The sequence below is a fragment of the Ambystoma mexicanum genome, chromosome 8 (genome assembly GCF_040938575.1).
Source record: "Ambystoma mexicanum isolate Mex_15411 chromosome 8, UKY_AmexF1_1, whole genome shotgun sequence".
NCBI lineage: Eukaryota > Metazoa > Chordata > Amphibia > Caudata > Ambystomatidae > Ambystoma > Ambystoma mexicanum.
This window is the reverse complement of record NC_090929.1, coordinates 215,535,698-215,556,045: the sequence shown is the minus strand read 5'-3', so window position 1 is coordinate 215,556,045 and position 20,348 is coordinate 215,535,698. Positions and strand designations below refer to the sequence as shown.

The following is a 20,348-nucleotide window of genomic DNA, read 5'->3' as shown; positions in this document are numbered from 1 at the left end:
CCACGTGATCAACGCCTGTTGGTTTGCATTTGATCATGGACAAGAGGGCACAGGGTCTAAAGGAACAGAGTGCATTTTTAAAAGTCACAGGCTGGTGGGTCTGAGATTGTCCAGAATCGTGTGTTGATTCTAAAACTAATCTTCAGATTTAAACCTCCCTTGGTTCCATTTAATCCGGGACAATTCTTGATGTGTCTACTTCGAGCAACAATGTCGACAAGGTACCTATTTCTGGAACACTGGAAGTCTTGCCATGTTCCAAATCTAGGCCCATGGCTCCTGGGATTGATGGCTTTGGCCTCCCTGGAGCATATCTTCAAAAATCTTTACGGAAACTCCTGTATGGCTAACAGTTCTGCGCAACTTCAGATTTCATGGAACTCATGATGCGGTTTGCATGGCATCATTGTTAAGTTGCTACATGTCTATGTGATGGTGTCGGTCTTGTCACCCATCCCCAATGTTTGCATGTAGTCTGATTCCGATTTTCTACTACCATATGCTATCTCTAGATAAAGTGTACTTTGTTGCGTGGATCTAGACTTCACACTGTAAATTGACCCCCCAAACGTTCAAAAATGCTTATGTGCACCAGATGGGTTGGTGATAGAAAAATATATAAATATATATAGTACTTTGCAATGGAATGTGCCAGGGTTTTAATTGTCTGTTCACTAGATTATTTTATTGTGGTCTATGCCAAAGCACTTAGAAAAGAATAAGAAACTCAAAGGAATTAAAAACTGGAAAGCAACATTATGCCTAAATCTATTTTTTTAATCAATATGCAGGAACCCTGCACAAAAAGAGCTTCACTGGTGCACTGCGGAAGCAAAGGGCACATTTAAATACTCTGCATCACAATCTATAAATGATAATGTGTTGGCATTTATAAATTCCGCTTTTGTCAAAGCACTAACATCATATTTACACACATTTATCCCCCAACCGAGGTTTGTACCCATGCAAGCAAGGATTCTGGCCTGCAGATCTCGCACAGATCACAGCAGCAAGCACTCAACCTCTGAGCTATCTTACTGACTTGTCATGGCTTACCATAAAGCCATGGCTAGCGGGGCTAGCCAACCACTATGGCCCAGGCTGCCACATAACAGACGGAGCACAGATGAGGGACCTCCCCATCCTGCATGCCTTCAAAAGAGGTCCGATTATCAGGCTATTAAAGGCAGGCTTTGGAGACCACTAAACGGAAACCAGAAAACCTCTTCACAACAGTGCAGGCCCATCGTCCACGCAAGCAGGACTCTAGTGAAATCAACCATGACCATATATTTGCAAACCATAGAGTAGCTGGGATAGCCAACCGCTCTTCTAAGATTCCTCCACCTGAGGCCTTAGGATCAGACTCAAGCGTGCTATGAAGCAGCGGTATGGTCACCAGTCAGTGCAATATTTAACTCTTACATTAAACAAAAATCATTGTTCACCTACCGTGTGCCCTGCGGCTTTCACAAGTTGATGGGTGGAGAAAGGGAATGCCTCATTGCTCAGGTCAGCCTCCATCACCTCTTGCAGCACCGCACGGCTATAAGAAAAGAGAATAGTGTGTGAGAGTACAATGTTGAATAGCGTGAGACCTATATTGTAGCCCCCCAGAATAAAGCTAGATGGGGTTTCCCAAAAGTGATCTGCAAATACTCATGCGTCATTGATGCAAATATTTGGCGACCCTTGAATAGTTCCAGGTCAGGTTTGGAGGTGCAACCCCACCGCCCATAGAGACCACATACCACCCCTATCCCCACGCTACCATCACCCCACCACTCACCACACACACCCAACAAGAATAGCTTAAATAGTTTTTCTAATTTCAGCACAAGTACATCAGAAAGAGGAAAAAAAGTTTAGGATGTCCCACTGCCCTGTTGGGAAGTGGGTCCTGCTCTCAGATCCTAAGGTGGCAGCAAGCTCTTTCCTCTGTGCCACTGTCCTGTTGGGCCCTGCCAGGTCCCAGAAGGGAAGTGGGGCCTGTTCTCAGATCCTGAGGCGGCAACAACCTCATTCATGTGTGCCACTGCCCCGTGGAGTCCTGCCAGGCCACAGAAGGGAAGTGGGGCCTGGTACCAGGTCCTGAGGAGGTGGCAGGTTCATTCCTGTGTGCCACTGCCCTGTTGCGTCCTGCCAGGTCCCAGAAGGGAAGTGGGGGCTGCTCTCAGGTCCTGAGGAGGCCGCAGGCTCATTCCTGTGTCCCACTGCCCTGTGGAATCATTGTCAGGCCCCAGAAAGGAAGTGGGGCCTGCTCCTGAGGCGGCTGCAGGCTCATAATTGTGTCCCACTGCCCTGTGGAGACCTCCCAGGCCCGAGTAGGGAAGTGGACCCTGCCATCATGCCCTGAGGAGGCTGTAGGCTCATTCATGTGTGCCACTGCCCCGTGGAGTCCTGCCAGGCCCGAGTAGGGAAGTGGACCCTGCCATCATGCCCGGAGGCGGCTGTAGGCTCATTCCTGTGTCCCACTATCCTGTGGAGTCCTGCCAGGCCCGAGTAGGGAAGTGGACCCTGCCATCATGCCCGGAGGCGGCTGTAGGCTCATTCATGTGTCCCACTATCCTGTGGAGTCCTGCCAGGCCCGAGTAGGGAAGTGGACCCTGCCATCATGCCCTCAGGAGGCTGCAGGTTCATTCCCGTCATTTAAGGCCCGCTTGGTGGAGAAACATTTTCCGGTAAATCTTTGCTAAACACCAAAATCATGGTACCCACTTCAACAGTCCAACTTCACAGCCAAAGATCAGCGACACCCTCCACCCCCCCACCTTCGTTTTCCAATGTAAAGAAAGCATTTACAAGTATATTATTATTATTATTATTATTATTATTTATATTCTGGCACAACCATCCCAGCATGGATCATCTTCTTGTTCGCCAGCTCCTGTTCAGATAAATTCACACACTAAACTTGTGGCCCCCATTTCTATGCCAGGTGTTTTCAAACTCTGCAAAGGGGTACCTTAACATCGGTCTTCATGACCAGCCACACCACAGAAATCTGTGCATTAAAACGCACACAAATTGCTCGTGCACGTTCGCACGCTCCAAGGAAAGATGCAACAGCAACTATGGCGGCTCTCTTTGCCATCCGACAACTTAGAATCAATTGCTAGCCCTGACCTCAGCCCATTCTGACTCCGCCTCTTCCTGTTCTCCCCCGACACATCCCGCCCATCACATCCCTGTGCTACTGTACACAGTGCATGGTTAACACATGAAACACGTGCAGCAATATGCACCGGGGCTGTAGGTTTGTCTGATATGCCACACATTGGCGTGGGAGCATCTAGGACTGTTTTGCAACCAGTGCAGGGAAAAAGGCACCCTATTTTAGTTTTGGCTTTGAGGTGGTGCTTATAAGCCAAAACTAATCGAATACAGGTCGGTGGGCCAAGCTTGATTTGCATATGGTCTTTCCCCTTCTGTAATGGCTTGGCAGGAGAAGAACGATGGTCTAGGGGGTTGCCCAGAGCAATGCCAGAAGTTGAGATTAATTCTAAACCTTGCAGCCATCACCTCTTTGTTTTCGCTTTGCCTCCCCACCCAAAACACATCCTCTGGGGATCTATTGTGCTACCTTCATCAGGAAGCAACACACTTTGTGCTGGAAGTGTATCCCAGTTATTTCAAAGCAGTCTTCCGAAAGTGGATGGTTTAATGGGAGATGTAACTGAGCTTCTAGTGTAGTAAAAATGTCTTAACCAAGTGTGCCTTCAGCCACCATTTATAAGCAGCATGCATATCCTTGACTGAAGTCCTGTAACATTGGCAAATTCAACAGTTCTGCCATGTGCATGGAGAGGTATGTTCCAGGCACGGCTATTATATGCACAGGTATTTGTATCATATTGCACCTGCTACCATTAATGAACAGTTTGTGCCATTACATCAGTGCCTGGCAAATGCCTAGCCCATGACTACACAAAACCCATAACTGTTGGCATTGCAATGCTTGTTTGTGGTATACTTGCAGCAAAACTTAGCTGAGGAATCTTGGTGTTGCTGGTCACGGGCAGAGAATTGTTCTCTTTACTCCGATTTCTATTGACCGTAAATGCTCACTATTACAAGAGAACACTTTTAGAAGGTTTACATGTTTCCCTTACATAATGTGTAATTAGTAGGTCCAAAAACTTTTGAATACATTATCAAAATCAACCAAAAGTTAATACTTCTGCCGATCTAATGTTTGGAGGTGATTTTCCGGTTTTGTATTCAGTGGTCTTGCAAGAGTGAGTTAGTCCAAAATTGCACTTGTTAGAATAAGAACAGTTCGAAGATTTCTGCATAGGTTTGGTCTCCTGGAAAAAGGCCCAGCTCACTTTGTTCTCTATTGGTTCTGGTGGCTGATGGGGGGGAAGAACCAGGCTGATCCACAGGAGAGAGGGGAGCTTCTGCTCTTGCAATAAAGAATCTTGTCTTGAGTGTCTTTCACATTTCATTCCCTGATATTGTATTGTGCAGCTCTGTATGGTCCGGGTAAACCCCCCCCCCCAATCAGAAATATTTGATTTGTTAATCTCTTTTCCTTCCTCTTCCTACCACAAAAAGAAAAAACGGACTTCAAGGTCCTCTTACATACCTTTCCTCAAAAAAAAGGAAAAAAATGCAATGCAAGCCTTTGTACAAACCCTGGTGAAAACCTTGGTGCCATCCACAACTGTTGCCACAAACAAAGAAACGGAACAAGTGAATATTTTTTGTAGTAGATACTCTTGAAGAGTAGGATGTGGGTGTTGGGGTACATTTTGTTGTAGACACGCCTCATCTGGGGGCATAGATGTGGAAGTTTTGGTAGGAGAGCCGTCAAATGATGTCAAGGGATATATAGAGGACGCACACCTTGGTAGATGAATATATAATGTTGACTTGTGCTTCTTAGTGAACGTTCACAGGTGCATGGGAGAAAAGGGAGACTGGCACTAGAAGTCGCTAATACGTAATAACAAGAGAAAGTGTCTGCAGTTGGTGGACACTTGTCCCCTGCACACATCATATACTGATGTCGGTCAACAATTCGTAGAATTCAGGCCTGTAGGTGTTGTGACTAATATTCTGTTGGTTCTCATCCACAAATACGTTTTAACATGTGGACAATTTAGTGTGATAAATAAACAATGTATTCTGAATTTTCTTCAGAGAGCTAACAAATGCATGTACATCAAAATAAAAAAAGGAGCTAGATGTGTTTCGGGAGACAAGTTCCCTTCATCAGGATCAAAATTCATCATCAATTTCAGAAGCTTGAGTCCGTCTTTCCACTTTCCTATAGTATATAAAAATGTAAATTGAACACTATTATACACTGGTTCCCACGGGTTTCTATGTATAAAACAATCCATGTGTTGATACATAAATATGTCTGCAAGATCACCTGAATATTGGCCCGGAAATGCTATTCTGGGATTCTTTAAAGGCTTACTTTTTTATTGCTTAAGGATCGGTTCTTAATTATGCAGCAATCTGCAAAACATTATAGAAAAGATTTTTAGCATCTTCCTAATCACCACTGATCTGTGATTTGAGTTGGAATACTTGTCAAATGCCTACCTCCAACTTCCCACCAATGCAGTATCCAGTGAATCCTATCTAAACAGCCCAATAATACCGCAGCATAGACGAAAGGGAGGGGGTTAAGGAGAGGCAGGATGGTGTTGGGGGGGGGGGGGGATAGCGAGTCCTGTGGTTCTGGACAGCACATTAAACTCTTCAGTAAGATCCCTGTAGATGAATGCACCTTTTGCAGAGATCCGCGTAAACTGTAGGTCCCAGTTGTGAACCTGGATAAGGAAAAACCAGCCTTTGATCCTTCTGAAATTGATCATTTTAGTAAAAGTTGAAGTGAGAAATTGCAAGATGGCTGGCCAGACTAGCAGAGTCAGTCAATACAAACATGCCTGGGTCTGCTTTTCCTCATTCAGAAGTCAACAGTGTGTATTATTGAAGTTTTTAATATATTAAGGAATTGCAACAGGCATGGACCTATGAAAAGCCGATAGGGCTCGGGAAGAGTCCATCATGCTTTAGGGGTGAATGAAATTCATTCTGTTGAGGTTTTCTTCTATAAGGACTATGGAGGATTTAAATTGAGCGGATGGGGACAGGTGACCTACTCTGCCTCCGACCTACACATGTCAAGCAACCAAGATGCAGACACAGACGTCCCATAAAGGAATAGAATTTACTCAGGCAGGAAAGCAAAGTTATTATCCGCGTTCCTAGAAAAACACACATTAAGATTAACGGCCTTTAGGTGCAGGAGATGCCATAGAGGTTGCAGACTTATAACTGGATGGACAGCCCTAAAGGCGGACAGGATATAGTGGGCTGAGAGGTCAAAGTATGTGTACATTGGGTGGTCCTGTCCTCCTAAATTCAATGCTGCAAACAATTTTAAGCAGTAAATGATTTAACCTTCCCAGGTGCCCCATGCATTGGTAGAAAATCCATATCATGAGGTGAAGAAACAACCATCAGCTATGTTTGGTTTCGTGGTAGCCCTTTTATTACTTTTGTGGCTATTCTTATGAGTTTTGCTTGAAAAGCATTGGGTTAAAAGAGAAAAAAGAAAACACATAAAAACATTATGATTTTAACATGACATAACTGGGTCAAGGACTGGTCAAAAAGCTGTGTATAAACAAAAGAAGAAGTTAACAGTACTAAGGTTCAATTTTTCACAGTTCTGTATATACAGTGCACAGTGACTCCTTATGTTTATAAGGGGTGAACTAGAGGTCTCCACACTATTACTTCATAATGATCACATCCTCATAGTGTCAATGCTGTAAGGTATCGTATTCAATTACTGTTTTTACATACAATTATACAGACCAACAAAATTAACAAAACAGCAGGTCCTGGTATTGGTATTTAGCCTTAGAAGGGCTAATGTAGACAGTGGCAGTTGTATCTGTCTGTATTGAAATGGTTGGAAGTGATGGCCAGCAAAGGCTGATCCAAGACCAATAGAGACTGTGAATAACGTAACCTGCCCCTTTCTCCAAGTAACGTAAATAAAGAAATGCACCCTATGGTCATTATTTGCATTAATTAATTTAATTTCTATATTAAAGAAAAATCCAGGTGCAAGCCAGTGGTCATTGAAACACCTTGCGCTCATTGAGCATCCCTGGAAGGAAAGGTTCTGAATTTCTGACCTATTCCAGTAACTTTACACTTTGTTTGCTTTGAACGTGTGCCGGCAGGAAAAGGTTAGACGCCTTCAACCCAGTGTTCACAGCAACGTTTCATAAGCAGAAATGTACTTAAGCTTAACGAGAATCCGTGACCCTGAATCCCTTAAATGTTTGGCGAAACCCAAAATCAACCAAATACAGTGAAAATTCACATTATTCAGAGTTTAGTCGAATTTATTCACCCAGGCTTACTTATAAGGTTGACCAATAATGAATACCACAACATTTGCAATAGCGAATGGTCTTCATAATTTCAGTATTTGAAACGAATTGCTGAGGTCATTCTCTACTTGTAACTGAAAGGGCCTTTTTTATCATGCCCATTTTCTTCCCTTGATCAGTTAAGTAATCAGGGGTGTGCACTGGTGGAATTGGGAGAAATTAATAAAACTGCAGTCTATTCCAACATTATTTTTCGAATCCTGCCTCCTGTGTTAAATCCCAGTCCCTCCTCCTCCAAGTGGTCACATGAGTGTACTTATACAGCTTTCACAGTCCTAGAAATCCTGGCTCAACTACAGCAATGCCATGTATCCCGGGTTACCTGATGCGCCACCTACAAACCACCGAAACACAGCCATTCGGCTAATCGGCAAAGCTCCCATGTCCTCCGGGGTCTAGATGGCTAGACGTTCGCTGCACTGGATCCTTATTCTTCATCAAACGGTCAATATTTTGAGACTGGTCTTTTAAAAAAAAAAGTGTTCAGCCCTCGCCTTTGGAATAACTTCACGATACAGTTTTGCTCGTTGAATACCTGGATATTAGGATAAAGTTAAAAATTCACCACACTTTTCACTTAATTTGTTAACAGTGCCTCCTTTTTTCAGGATACTTGTCCAGTCCATTCTAGGTTGCCGATGTCTATATTCCAATGCCTGCCCAGTACCATAGGGTGATGCAATCATTAAATGAACTCGTACTGTGGTTTCTTCTCCCTGATGGGCGGTTCTAGACTCTCCTCCTTTGGCACATACTTTTAGTCGAATCTTACTCATTACTTGGCCCGTTCTTGTGCAGCTGCTCTCAATCCCTTGCCACTAAGTTAGTTCTATCAGCACATGCAAGATAAACCTAGTTCGCTCTGTCTCGGTTTCCCCTCCCAGGTGTATCCCTCTGTCGCCTTTGTTTCACCTACACGCTGTCTCCCATACTTGTAAGAGATTGAATTAAACTTTTTCCTTCAACTGAATGGGTTTTTGTAGGTTTTTGGGGAGATCAAGATACAGCGGGTAAGAACACATTCATTAACTGCTGGATGATCAATTTCAGTGAAAGAAAAAAAAAACTAATGCGAGCTGTGTTGCATGTTCTAGGTGTTCCAGCAGGATGTGGTGCTTTGGTTCTCCAATGTTTGGCATTACTCTTTTCCCACTTGTAGTTGGATGCAAATCAACAATTCCTGCTGATAATTGCAGAGGGAAGAGGAGGTTTTGCATCTGTTCGATCCACTCGGCCGTCATGTGGGACAAACCAATATCAACCTCTATTCCAACTCCACATTGGAGATCTTGAAAATCTGTCTAGCAGTTATCAAAATGCGTGTGGCTAAAGAACTGTGCATTAGTCATCTGAGTAATGAACGTGTGTGCAGATGCAGGGAGGACCTCCGGTGAGTTTGCCTGTGTGAGTGGAGGGCAAGGTTTTGTGTGGGAACTGTCACACAGTCTTGTCCTGGGTTTCTTTGGAGAGGTTTCGATTGGTGGAGAGTGGCATTCATGTGCGCATGGCAGGTATGTCCACAGCTGGTACGGCAGGGATCTTGTCTGGGTGGGCGTCCTGCCCATGTAAAGTATTTCCCTAAATGTTATTGAAAGCCATGGCTTCACAGGAAATATTTCACATTTGAATAGAAATATGTGTGTATAGTACAGTATCAAATTAAGTCTTTGTAAAATCTGCATTTGTACAAATTGTTTAGCCCCAATACAAAAAGGCTGTGTTTTAGCAACTACAAAAAATGCTTTTAAGATAATCATGTACTGAGAAAAATAATTCAAACACTAACTCTAAAAACGCCCCGGCCCTGAAAACAGCTACGGATTCCAGCTCAAGACATAGCCAAATGCAACGACAGGTCAGGTCCCGTGTCCCCTCGTACAAGGAAAGGACTAGACCACATAAGACCGAGCATAAGGACCGAATAAACTTGGACAATTCGTCAATCTACAAGGTGTAACAAATCTCAGCCAAGGACAGTTACTTAGTCCTCAACCGCAGAACAGTCCTGAAAATCTTGGCTAAAGTTGACAAACTGCGACACCTAACTTCAGATGATATAGTCCTTGTGGAACCCTACCACCGGGACCACAAAGCCAAAGCCTACTTGCATATCAAAAACAAGGCAGTAAAAGAAATTACGGCCGAAGTAGAAAGGGACCTCCGTCGCGTAGGCCTAAAATGCCAACTGATACCCAAGCCTTCATCTGTAAAGTCTCCCAGTGAAAGAGAACACAGGGTCACGAAGAACCTCCCACCCAAAAAAAACAATGCGGCACGCCACGACAATGATGCCGGATGGACCAGCAAGAAAAATTCTCACCCCGAAGAGCAGTCAGAAAATGGAAGCTTGGCTAAAAAGAAATGGGTATCCTTCACCCACACAGAAAATGGAACGCCAAACAGCAAAGAAGTGAACAACGAAACGCGACATCGAAGGCAAGCTAACGCGTCGCCTCCGAGGAGAGACCATACCGAGTCGTCTGCGCCTAACACATAGAAGTGTATTTCGGAGACACCTTTTCTCGATCGCACAAGAAATAGCAGCGACTTCCGTGTCCCATGGTGAATAACTTCAACCAGGAGAGCGACATACCACAACCCAAAGTCAGCACCCTCCTAATGGCATCATGGAACACGCGTGGATTTCACCACTTAACCACCCCGAATGACGCAAACCTGAGCTCCTTCGACCTCATCTGCCTACAAGAAACCTGGCTTCTTACCAAACCTTCACTTGACGAGTACGACATAGAAGTCTACCCAGCCACTAAGGCAATCACAGGCCGTCCCTCGGCAGGCATACCGACCGCCATCCGCCTGGGCTCGGGTATCACCCCGATGGGAAAGATCGCAGAGGGCTATGGTATTCTAGCAACTCTCTCATCTTGGCATCATTACGATCACTACAACAACTGCTGGACAAACACGGAACTAGCAATAGTAAATCTATATTGGAACACGGAGCGAACCACTTGCAAAAACTTCTGCAACTCCATAACTTCCATCATCGATGAAACTAGAGTTAACCTGATAATATGCGGCGACCTAAATGACAAATGTGGGTTTGGAACCATCACCACTAAAGACACCCTGCCGCGGATGCTGCTGGACGACCGGGGCCGCACTTGGTCAAAGCTAATGAAATCAAGAAATCTACACAACACAGCAGCCCTTCAAGAAAACAAAAGTCAAATCCCCACGTGGGAAAGACTAGGGGCATCAGCTACTATTGACCACATTTACATCTTGGAGGGCTTGATTCCCTTTATTGACTTCACAGTGTTAAAAACAACAAACAGTGACCACAACCTTCTCCAGATGTCATGGGGCGGAGCATCTCACAAAAGAACTTATTACCAAGCCAACATTGAATCAAATCAACAAAATTGCCTCCGATTGTCTTCTGACAACATAAGACGCTTTGCATCAAACCTAAGACTGAAGTACGACTCCGCAAACAAAGACCCAAGTTCTGAAAGGCCGGAGTATATTTCACTTCTGGACTCCCATAAAGTAAACTTCACTGGCAAATCTCAAGTTGCATCGAACCACATTCACTCATTTAACCACATGGTGATGGAAAAACGGCAAGAGATGCGGAAACTCAAAAAATTGGCAATCAAAGAAGGTTCCAACGAATCCTGGGCATCGTTCCAAACAGGAGAGAAACACTACAAAGTATGGCTGAAACACTATCGCGCCACTCTATACCAGAAGGATGCAGAAGCAATGCAAAGCACTTAGCTATCAAGAAACTCCAGAGACTTCTGGTCACTTCTAAAGAGCGCGAATGGCCTGAAAACCCCTCCAAGTTCCAACTCGGTGTCAGAACAAAAATGGATTATTCACTTCTCAGAATTATACCGGCCGCCACCAACTCCAGTGACACTGCCAACATCGTACCCAACGGATACATGGATTGATCTCTCAGACCGCCAAGAAATCTCCAGAGCTATTAAGAACTTGAAAGTATCCAGGGCCCCAGGACCGGACAGGCTGACTAATTTAGACATTAAAGAATATCCAGACACTTGGTCCAAGCCCATTAGGTAATGGGCCTTTACCATATGCCAACAACGGAAGAAAATCCCGAGCAATTGGACCGAAGCAGTCCTGGTTCCGATTTTAAAAAAGGGGGACTCAAGCTTACCGGCAAACTACAGACCAATAGTCCTTTGGGACATTATTGGCAAAATCTTCACCTCTCTACTGTTGTCCCACTTCAAAGATTGGGCAAGAAACTCGCCAGCATCAGATACCTTCCAGACGGGATTCTTAAAGGGCGCAGGCACGTCAATCAATCTGCTAATTCTTAACATCATTAAGGCAAAGGTAAAGAGCGGGGCGCCGAAAGTCTTCATGGCTATGATAGACCTCTCTCAAGCCTTCGACCTGGTTGACAGATCGAAATTATGGGCCAAATTAACATCATGGAATTGCCCAAATCGCCTTCTGGAACCAATAAAGGCCCTGCACGCTTCCAAATCTATGCGGGTGCGGCTTAGTCGTCAAGACATCCTATCAGACAAAATTCTTACTGGCCGTGGAGTGAAGCAAGGATGCCCCCTGGCACCTGCCCTATTCATAGCTTTCATCAGGGACTTTCAGGACTCAGAAAAACCAATCAGATGTTTTCCCCCCCCTAAAGTGGGCTCTAACAAAGTATCAAGGCTGTGGTATGCTGACGACCTGGTCCTTATGGATCAGACAGCAGTAGGTCTTCAAAGACAGCTTGCCAATAGGGCCGCATACATGGCAAAAAACAACCTTGAAATCAATACTGCCAAAACAAAAATCCTAACCATATCTAAAACAGTAGGCAAGAAAAACTCACGAAACGCCTGGTTCTTGGACAAAGCAAAAATCGAAGTAGTCACGGAATACAAGTACCTGGGAATAATGCTGGACAACACACAGAGAAAAATCACTACAAAACTTCCTCTGGACCAAGGCAAGAAACTTAACATCGCAGACACGAGCAGTCGATAAAAAATTTGGAAAATTCTCCTGGGTCGCTGCACTCCAATTTTACAAAGCAAAAGTAGTCCCTGCACTAACCTACGGGATGGCGGCAAACCTAAATCTACCCACCGAGTTTTGGACCCAGATAGAGGGCTTCCTTTGGAAATCAGTCTTAGGCCTGCCCAAGTCTGCCCCAACACCAGCAATTCAGCACGACCTGGGCCTACAGTCTTTAGCCTCCGTGGTGACGCAGAGTGCAACCCAACTGTACGTGAAAATTCTGACTCCAAATACCCTGCCCATTTTCGGACTCCTTGTCTCTAAAATTCGAAAAGGCTCTTGCAAACACCTAACTATCTGGGTTGAAAAAAATCAAATCCAACCTTGAGGAAGTAGCATGCACTGAAGAAATTATCATTTCCAACCCAGGACACGTCAAAACAAAACTACAACAGCAAGATTGGATAAATACTGTCGATTTAACCCACCAGTACAAGTCTCTAAAGCACCGCCCACCAACTCACAACAAGCTAAAAGTGCCCCTAAAATACTGCGAGAAATTTCCAGAAAAAAAACTAAGGAAGATCTTTCTGCGTGCTCGACTAAACTTACTGCACACTAGGGAAATTCTAGCACCAAGAGTACTGGCTCCGAAGTCTGACTGTCGCCTGTGCGGTGTGCAAGATCAAGTGGAAATGGTTCGCCACCTCCTCATGAAATGTCCAGCACTAATACGTGAGAGACAAACTTTTTGACACCACTTATCACCGATCCACTAGCACTAGACGAAGAAACTTGCTGGGCCCGACTGATAGCCGGTGACTCTGCAAGATGGTCCAGAATGGCAGCCAAACTCCTGTTGTTGGCCCTGAAGAAAGCCAACAAAGATGCTAGTGGCTCCCCGTCTGCTACGAACATTGGCAACTTGAGCCCCAGGATTGGTCACCCCAATGAGCACGCTCAAGCCCACAAAACTTGATCACTCTTCCTAAGTGGTTTCGTAATATAGCTCTTTAAATTCACGCAGCACATCCTGAAAGACCACTCCTGAAACTTCGCATTTTTGTAAAAACCAAAAAGGTTAAAAACAAAATTAAAAAAAAAAAAAAAAGTGTGTGTTTTTCAACACATGCAACCATGCTGAGATAATCACGGTTAACCATGTACAGGATTATGCACTGCTGGATAGATGAACATTATTCCAAGTCAATTTAATGTCTTCCCACAGAGTTGCACAATCTGTTGAGTGTTTGTTCCCAAGAAGTACAACTATACACACAAATATCTGTTTTACTGAAACAAAGCTTTGGAATTCTTTAGTATGTGGGAATTTTAGCAAGTGAAACAATATTATGTATGCCTAATATCCTACAAATTACCTTTGTTTTGTCATAAAAAGCATAAACATCATTGCAACCTTTTAAAAAGAAGTGTATGTGTGAAGTAAGTGCTGATAGGCGATGGTTTTTGTTTCAGAGTGGTTAATTTACTATTGTGTTCTTTTTATTGTGTTTGTCTTGTGTGGTTGGGTTGTGTGTTTGGTTTTTTTTTCCTCTTGTTTTGCTCTGATTTTTGGCTAGTTATTTCAAATTAGGTTTGTTGCGATTAGTAGAGATAATTGTTAGGTTTTTCTTATTTATTCTGTACTATTTGTATCAACTTGTATAATGCTTTTTTCGTTTTATTTGTCATTTTCTTGTTATCATAATTGTTGTTTTGGAATGATATGTATTTCTTTTGATGAATCTTTAAATAAAGTTGTCCAAATAAAAAGTGCATGTGGTGTACCCAGCTAATCTAAAAACAGATGCACTTTGTCTATTGTGTTGTGAAAGTCTCAAAAGTAACAGATCACATCTGAACATACAGGTAAACAAAGTCATTTTGAACAGTAGAATCATTCAATCCTTGGTCTCTGAATTCATTAGATTCTTTGTCAGGACATTTCATGGCTGTCCGATTTATGACGTGCATCCCTGGAGAAAGAATCCTAATTGGCTGGTCTGGTATCAACAAAGAAACAACATTGGCCTGTGACCTTATATGGCTCTGAATCTTGATATCTATCAGTCATTAAGAAAACTATTCTATGTCTGGAAATGTGGGCCACAGAAGAATGGTCTGGGGAAATTGTAGATTATCTTTTTTAAAGCAAACATTAAGATGATCGATAAACTTATTTATTCAAAGCTGTACACCAATGCGTTTAATACAAAGTACCAGACTTCTAGCGTGTGTTTACTTGGAACGCATTCCACCTAAAGATGCCATGTGTTAAAAAGGAAAGTGCATCTTTGACATACATGTTGTAACCGGTTGCACCCATTTTTCTTTTTTTTTTTTACAGTTGTCCTTAACTCTACAGGAATACATACATTTGAAATACCGAGTCCATACTAGAATAGGGAGACTTGTAGAAAATGTTTGTATAGCGTGTAACATCACAAAAGGACTGCATCACAGAGTACCTTATAAATTCATGACAAATTGCTTCATTAAAGATTTGGCATGCAGGAAACAATGTGCCATGTTTGCTTCTATTCATCCTAGAAATCAGAATCATCTAATTCATTCAAAACTAATGTCACACTTGCTCAATTTGGTGTGTTTGCAGGCATATTTATTAAACGTTTATGTAGAGGAAATTTTCCTCTTGATATTACCACTCATGAGTGGGGGTAGACTGGATATTTCACACTCTCAAATGAAAAGGGGAGTTTTGATATCTAAACCTATAAATACAACCATTGTGAAGCTTTCCACAAAATTAACCAATTGGAAATGTGGGCGGTGAACATTGTAATATTCCCCTGAGACTGACCCATAAAAACCTCCGACCAATAGAAATTACACTTCAGCACAGCATCTATGAAGTGGGACTATGAATAATCACTTAACTTTAATACCTATTGGAGAAAGAGGTGAGGCAGGAATTCAGACAGACACCAACAGGAGATGTAAAAGGGAGCAGATCTGGGGAAGAGCCTCTGAACCCTTTTTTGAAGACCTGATCCAGACTGGAAAGATTACAAACAAGCTGGTACTTCCATGGTCTTGTAAGCACTAATGCTCTGCTCAATGTCCTCCTACCCTGCAGATTGCATTGCCTTACTGCTATTCCAGATAAAGTAGAGATATATGTCTATGGGAGTCAGCTAAACTGACCAATGTGCACAGAGCCATGAGCTCTCGTACACTATAAAGAAAATTAAAAAGTGAACTGATGTCCTTAAATAAACATCAAAGTTACATCTCTACAACATATAGTGCAGGTAGTACTTAACTGTGCCAACTACAAATAACGAAATTCTCCATGCTACAGCAGAATCTTAGGCTCTTGACAGCTCTGAACAATCAGCAGACTTCAACAATTGATATCCGTCTATTAGACTAGATGCTATGTAAAAGCCTTCATTTAAATAGAAGTCTTGATGAGCCTATGTTTGCATAGTCTATAGGAGAGCTGAAAAGAGGGGCAGATAGAAGTAGGCTATAGGGTGCCAGATACCAGTGGGAAAAAAATCAGATTCCTGCTTTAACGTATCCCTCTGGTAATTTGACAACTAATCATTTTTATTTTACTAAATCTCAAAGTATTACCACATTAAAAGGCGCTGACCCTGGTCATTGATGGCTACAAGAACACATCAACTTTCAAATACCATTCAAGGGTTTTTATTGTTTCTTTAAGTAAAGAGCTCTCTAACGATCATCTATCTCCATCTCATACAGAGATGGGTGTTCCTTCCCTAATCGAGGTAACCCTCAACCCCAAGGAGGATCAACAAGAATTGGTAACCACTATCTGAAATCTGTCCCCTCTTAGGGTGATGGCCTATAGACCAGACACCTCTGCTATGCAAGTCTCCCTCTGGGAACAATCTAGGTGGTCCATGCTCTGAAATCCTCAAGATGACTTAGGTTATGGATTATGAGCTTTCCAGAAACTCTGGTCCCACTTGATCCTACCCTTCCATGCCAGACTATTCCTCTCCCTTGGTCTGTCACTCTCTATTTTGTCCTACTCTCCTCCCTCATACTCCACACACCATATATCTCTCTCTCCCTGGTACATCCTCTTGACCCTCCAATGTTCCTGTTTGCCTCCAGCCTCTAATCTTAATCCCTGCTCCCTTCTTCCTGCTCTCTAATACTTCTACTAATCTCCCCTCACCACACCACTACTACTACTACTACTCCCCTCACCACACCAACCCATCTTATCCCTCAGTCACCCTCCTTTCATTGCCCTAGTATGCTTTCTTTCACTCTACTCTCTCCATACTACTGTATAGGATGTGCCAACCTCTACCTCCTGAATATAGATAACATAATGAGCAGATCAAATAGTTACATCATTGTAGAAATCCGAATTAGATTGCATTTATTAAAAGTACAAAGTGCACATGCTACTCTGCACATTTGGGTTGGGATGTCCCAGGAAATGAAGGGTGCTTTAAATGTGTCACACACACACACCATAAGTGTATAAGGATATATTATGAGCAAAGTATACACAATGAGAGATGCTTGATTAAATTAAGAATATAGCTCCATGAAGAAAGATGCAGTGTCAGACAAAAATATACTTTAGAAAGAATATTTAAAATGCAAAATGGTTTCCAGTCCTAAGCCATGTGTGGAGGACTATAATCCATGCCAAAAGTTTTCAGACAAGCGAGAGCGGCTGATGCATTTGGAGACAGTCTTTGGCAGATCACGCAATGAGATGAGGTTTGGTAGGTTAAAAATGGAAATTGGCAAATAAGTCAGACAAGATTGCGATAAAGCCAGGCCATCAACAGAATCTTAGATACATGTACCTATGTTCTTATGGAAGAGAGTACAATGTGCATCATACAAACTATTCTGAGAGACCAGCTGTATTATTCTGGCAACCATAAAGTACAATATATATATTCTCCAAGGGTGTTAAGCACTAAACTAACTTGGCATAAACTCAGCAAACAGATAAAGGTCCAGAATCGGTGCGTGGAAATGCTCTTGGCAGGAGTTGAGCACTGTCATAGTTGTGTCCAGCTAATTCTAAAATAAGCATATCAATTTCATGCATCAGAGAAAATGGTGGATGCCAGATGCGCTAATGTAAAATGGTTGTACATGAAGTTATCCAATGATCTTGAAGGAATGTTTTCTCTGACTAAATTGACCTATCAAAAGGATACCCTGTACAAGGTGTTCATTTGCATAAAAGCTTTGCGTAATCTTCAAAAGCTATAAAAATGGGTTGGAATCAAAAATGCCTTGGAGTGTGTCTTGTCAGTAAAGACTCCAATAGGTCTTATTTTTCATGTCTATGCCTGAAGGATGAGAATGTATGGATGCCCGATGGAATGGGAATCGGGACCCCCTGTTCACTACTCCCACATACCAAAACCACCAGTACCACTGTCTCCCACCAACAAATACCTCACCTCGCACAAATTCTCCTCCACCTGGTCTTTAGGTCCTCCTGATCTCCCCCGCCCCTTGACCTCACAAATCCAAACCTTGCACATTTCCTGTTCAGTTTTATGGTCTTCTCCCTCACTCCTTCACCGGTCATCTTTTTTATTACTTACCAGTTTTACACTTTTCACATAACAAAAAAACAATTTGATAGGTTCATGTAAAATCAGAATTATGATCCAAACGATCCTACGATCTTTACATGGTATTAAAACATTTTACATTAATGCACCTAGCCTTATATATAAGATGATCAAACAGTTAATGTAATGGTTAAGCCGTTGTGAAACCCATTCATAAAATGATTCCAAAAGCTGAGCACATGAAAGATTAATTATGTGCAAATCGATTATCTTCCTCTGCTGGTTCACAAGGCCAACCACCGACTGCCCTTTTCCCTGTGGAGTTGTTACACACTTGCAAAAATTCAAAAAGGGCTCTTAAGCACTGATCCTTCTCCCCGCCCTACCCCCTTTTTGATCTGCTGGGCTGACAGTCTTCAGCATTGGTGGCCCACAACAGTTAGTGTTCCACTTTGTGTGAGGGTTTGCAAGCTGTTTATTGTTTCTGCTCTCACGTGTAGCCTTCATGGTCCCCCCTACAGATGAGGGAAACGTCTTTGATCATGTGAGTCCCATTACAGCTGCTGCAGATTCTACTAGACCAAAAAAGATACCAGGGCAAAATGGGCTTGTATACGGATGGAGACGGGTGTACCATGATCATGCAACCAGGCAAAGGGGGGTGGAGCAGGGACTGGGCTCCTCAACTCCCACCCCACCTGGTTCTAGTGTCAATCCTGGTAGGCCTCCCATCACATGCTGGGAGACATCCTACCCACACCTGACAGACAGATCTGTGGCCCTGTCACACCATCACTCACCATTACAACACAATTATTAGTGATCTGCAAATTCTTTATTACTTTACAACTAATGTCAATTTAACTCTGTTTTGTTCATTCTATTAGAAAAAAAAGACAATACACACTGAATAGTGTTTGGCGTGAATAGTGTTGGCTTGTATTTGCCAACAGGGTTTCAGGTGCATCACCCATCATTGTGACAGGGGATTCACCTGTGAATTACATCATATATTTTTAATTAAAATAATGGTTACAAAATGTTTTTTGTGCCAACAAGTAGAAGTGAGATTGTCGTACTTGGAAGGCCATTAAACTAGGTTTGTAAGCATCCGTACAATGGACTCAAACAAATAGTTGGGCTGATTGTGTATTGAGGTGGGTTGTTAAATTGCCATAAAAAGCCACCAATCTGTTGAAATGTTGTAACCCAGCTAGTCCCAACCCTTAGATATGCACTCACAGATCAGGTTGGATTATTCTGGATCCAATAGGCTTATCATGGGAACATGCAAAAAGAACAAGTCAACTCCAGCATGAACATTTCTGGAGGAGTACGTGTGGATTTATGTTGAGTCTTATTTAATATAGTTACAACTGTTGCAGCTGGGTTTTCAAAGGCTTTAGAAAAGTTCAATTTATGGAGACAAACTTGAATTTTAGAGGACTAGAAATTTAAAATGAACAAATTTAACATGCATTTGTCTTTTGCCTTACACCATCTTTAAACATTTCCCAGATAGATTTGCTGTGGTGATACACCAAAGTATTGCTCTGCTTTCAACACCCCCCCAAGACTCTCACCAAAAGAACGCACTTACCTGTAAAGGGGAGCCCTTTACCAAAAAAATGCCCCTTTTTGCCAATGAATAATTTTGTAAGAAAGTGCACTCTACACTATTCAAAGCAGGGAACTACTTTGGGGACAGGGTTTAGCTCCCAGGATATGCTTTGCTAACATGTTTCCACTGCGTGACGTGTATGTGCGACGTGTACACAGAACATCAAATATTGAAGAGTTGTGGCTTGTTCTTTCTGGAATCGTCACTGGTTCAAAATGCATTAATCGCATGCGAGATTTAGGCCCCAGTAGACTAATGCTTCTACTCAAGGTACCTGTGATTAGACCTCAGGGTCTCAGGTTCGAAGCCTGGTTGGTCAACTCAGCCTTCATCCTTGTGAGGTTGATAGAATGACTACCATTGCACTGGGTAACGATAAATATCTCAGCACTGTGCCCCACTTCGGTGAAAGGACGCTCTAGAAGCACTGTGTCAGAGTATGCCAATAAAGCATTTCCAGAGATGAAGCGGTGTGCTGTGTGGTGAACTGTCAGTAAAACTGTTGTAGTAGCTGCAGTGTAGGATCTGTGGGAGGCTATTCTAATTATTATAATTGCTCTTTTAGAACACGCTTAATACCAGCGAGTGGTTTCTAAGCGCAGGATCGGAATTCGAACCTGTGTTGCTCTGCGTCGTCTTGTTTCCAAGAATAATGCATTGACCCCGAGCTATCCTTCCCTGATATGTGAGTCATTTACATATGAACGATGTGATTAGAGTCTGAATCTTTCTCACAGCTGCAATACTGGTTTCAAATGTACATATTTTGTGCATTTGACAGCCTCA

At 42.9% G+C, this 20,348-nt stretch overlaps 1 protein-coding gene across 5 annotated transcripts in view; it reads right to left on the bottom strand.

Annotated features, from left to right (window-relative positions):
• The window catches only part of SARDH (sarcosine dehydrogenase), a 1,294,294-nt gene that overhangs the window by 500,738 nt on the left and 773,208 nt on the right, over positions 1-20,348 (bottom strand). For all 5 annotated transcript variants that reach the window (XM_069609627.1, XM_069609628.1, XM_069609625.1 and 2 more), the window contains exon 17: positions 1,453-1,546. In XM_069609627.1, the coding sequence (XP_069465728.1) occupies positions 1,453-1,546 (94 nt within the window). The remainder of the gene's footprint in view (positions 1-1,452; positions 1,547-20,348) is intronic.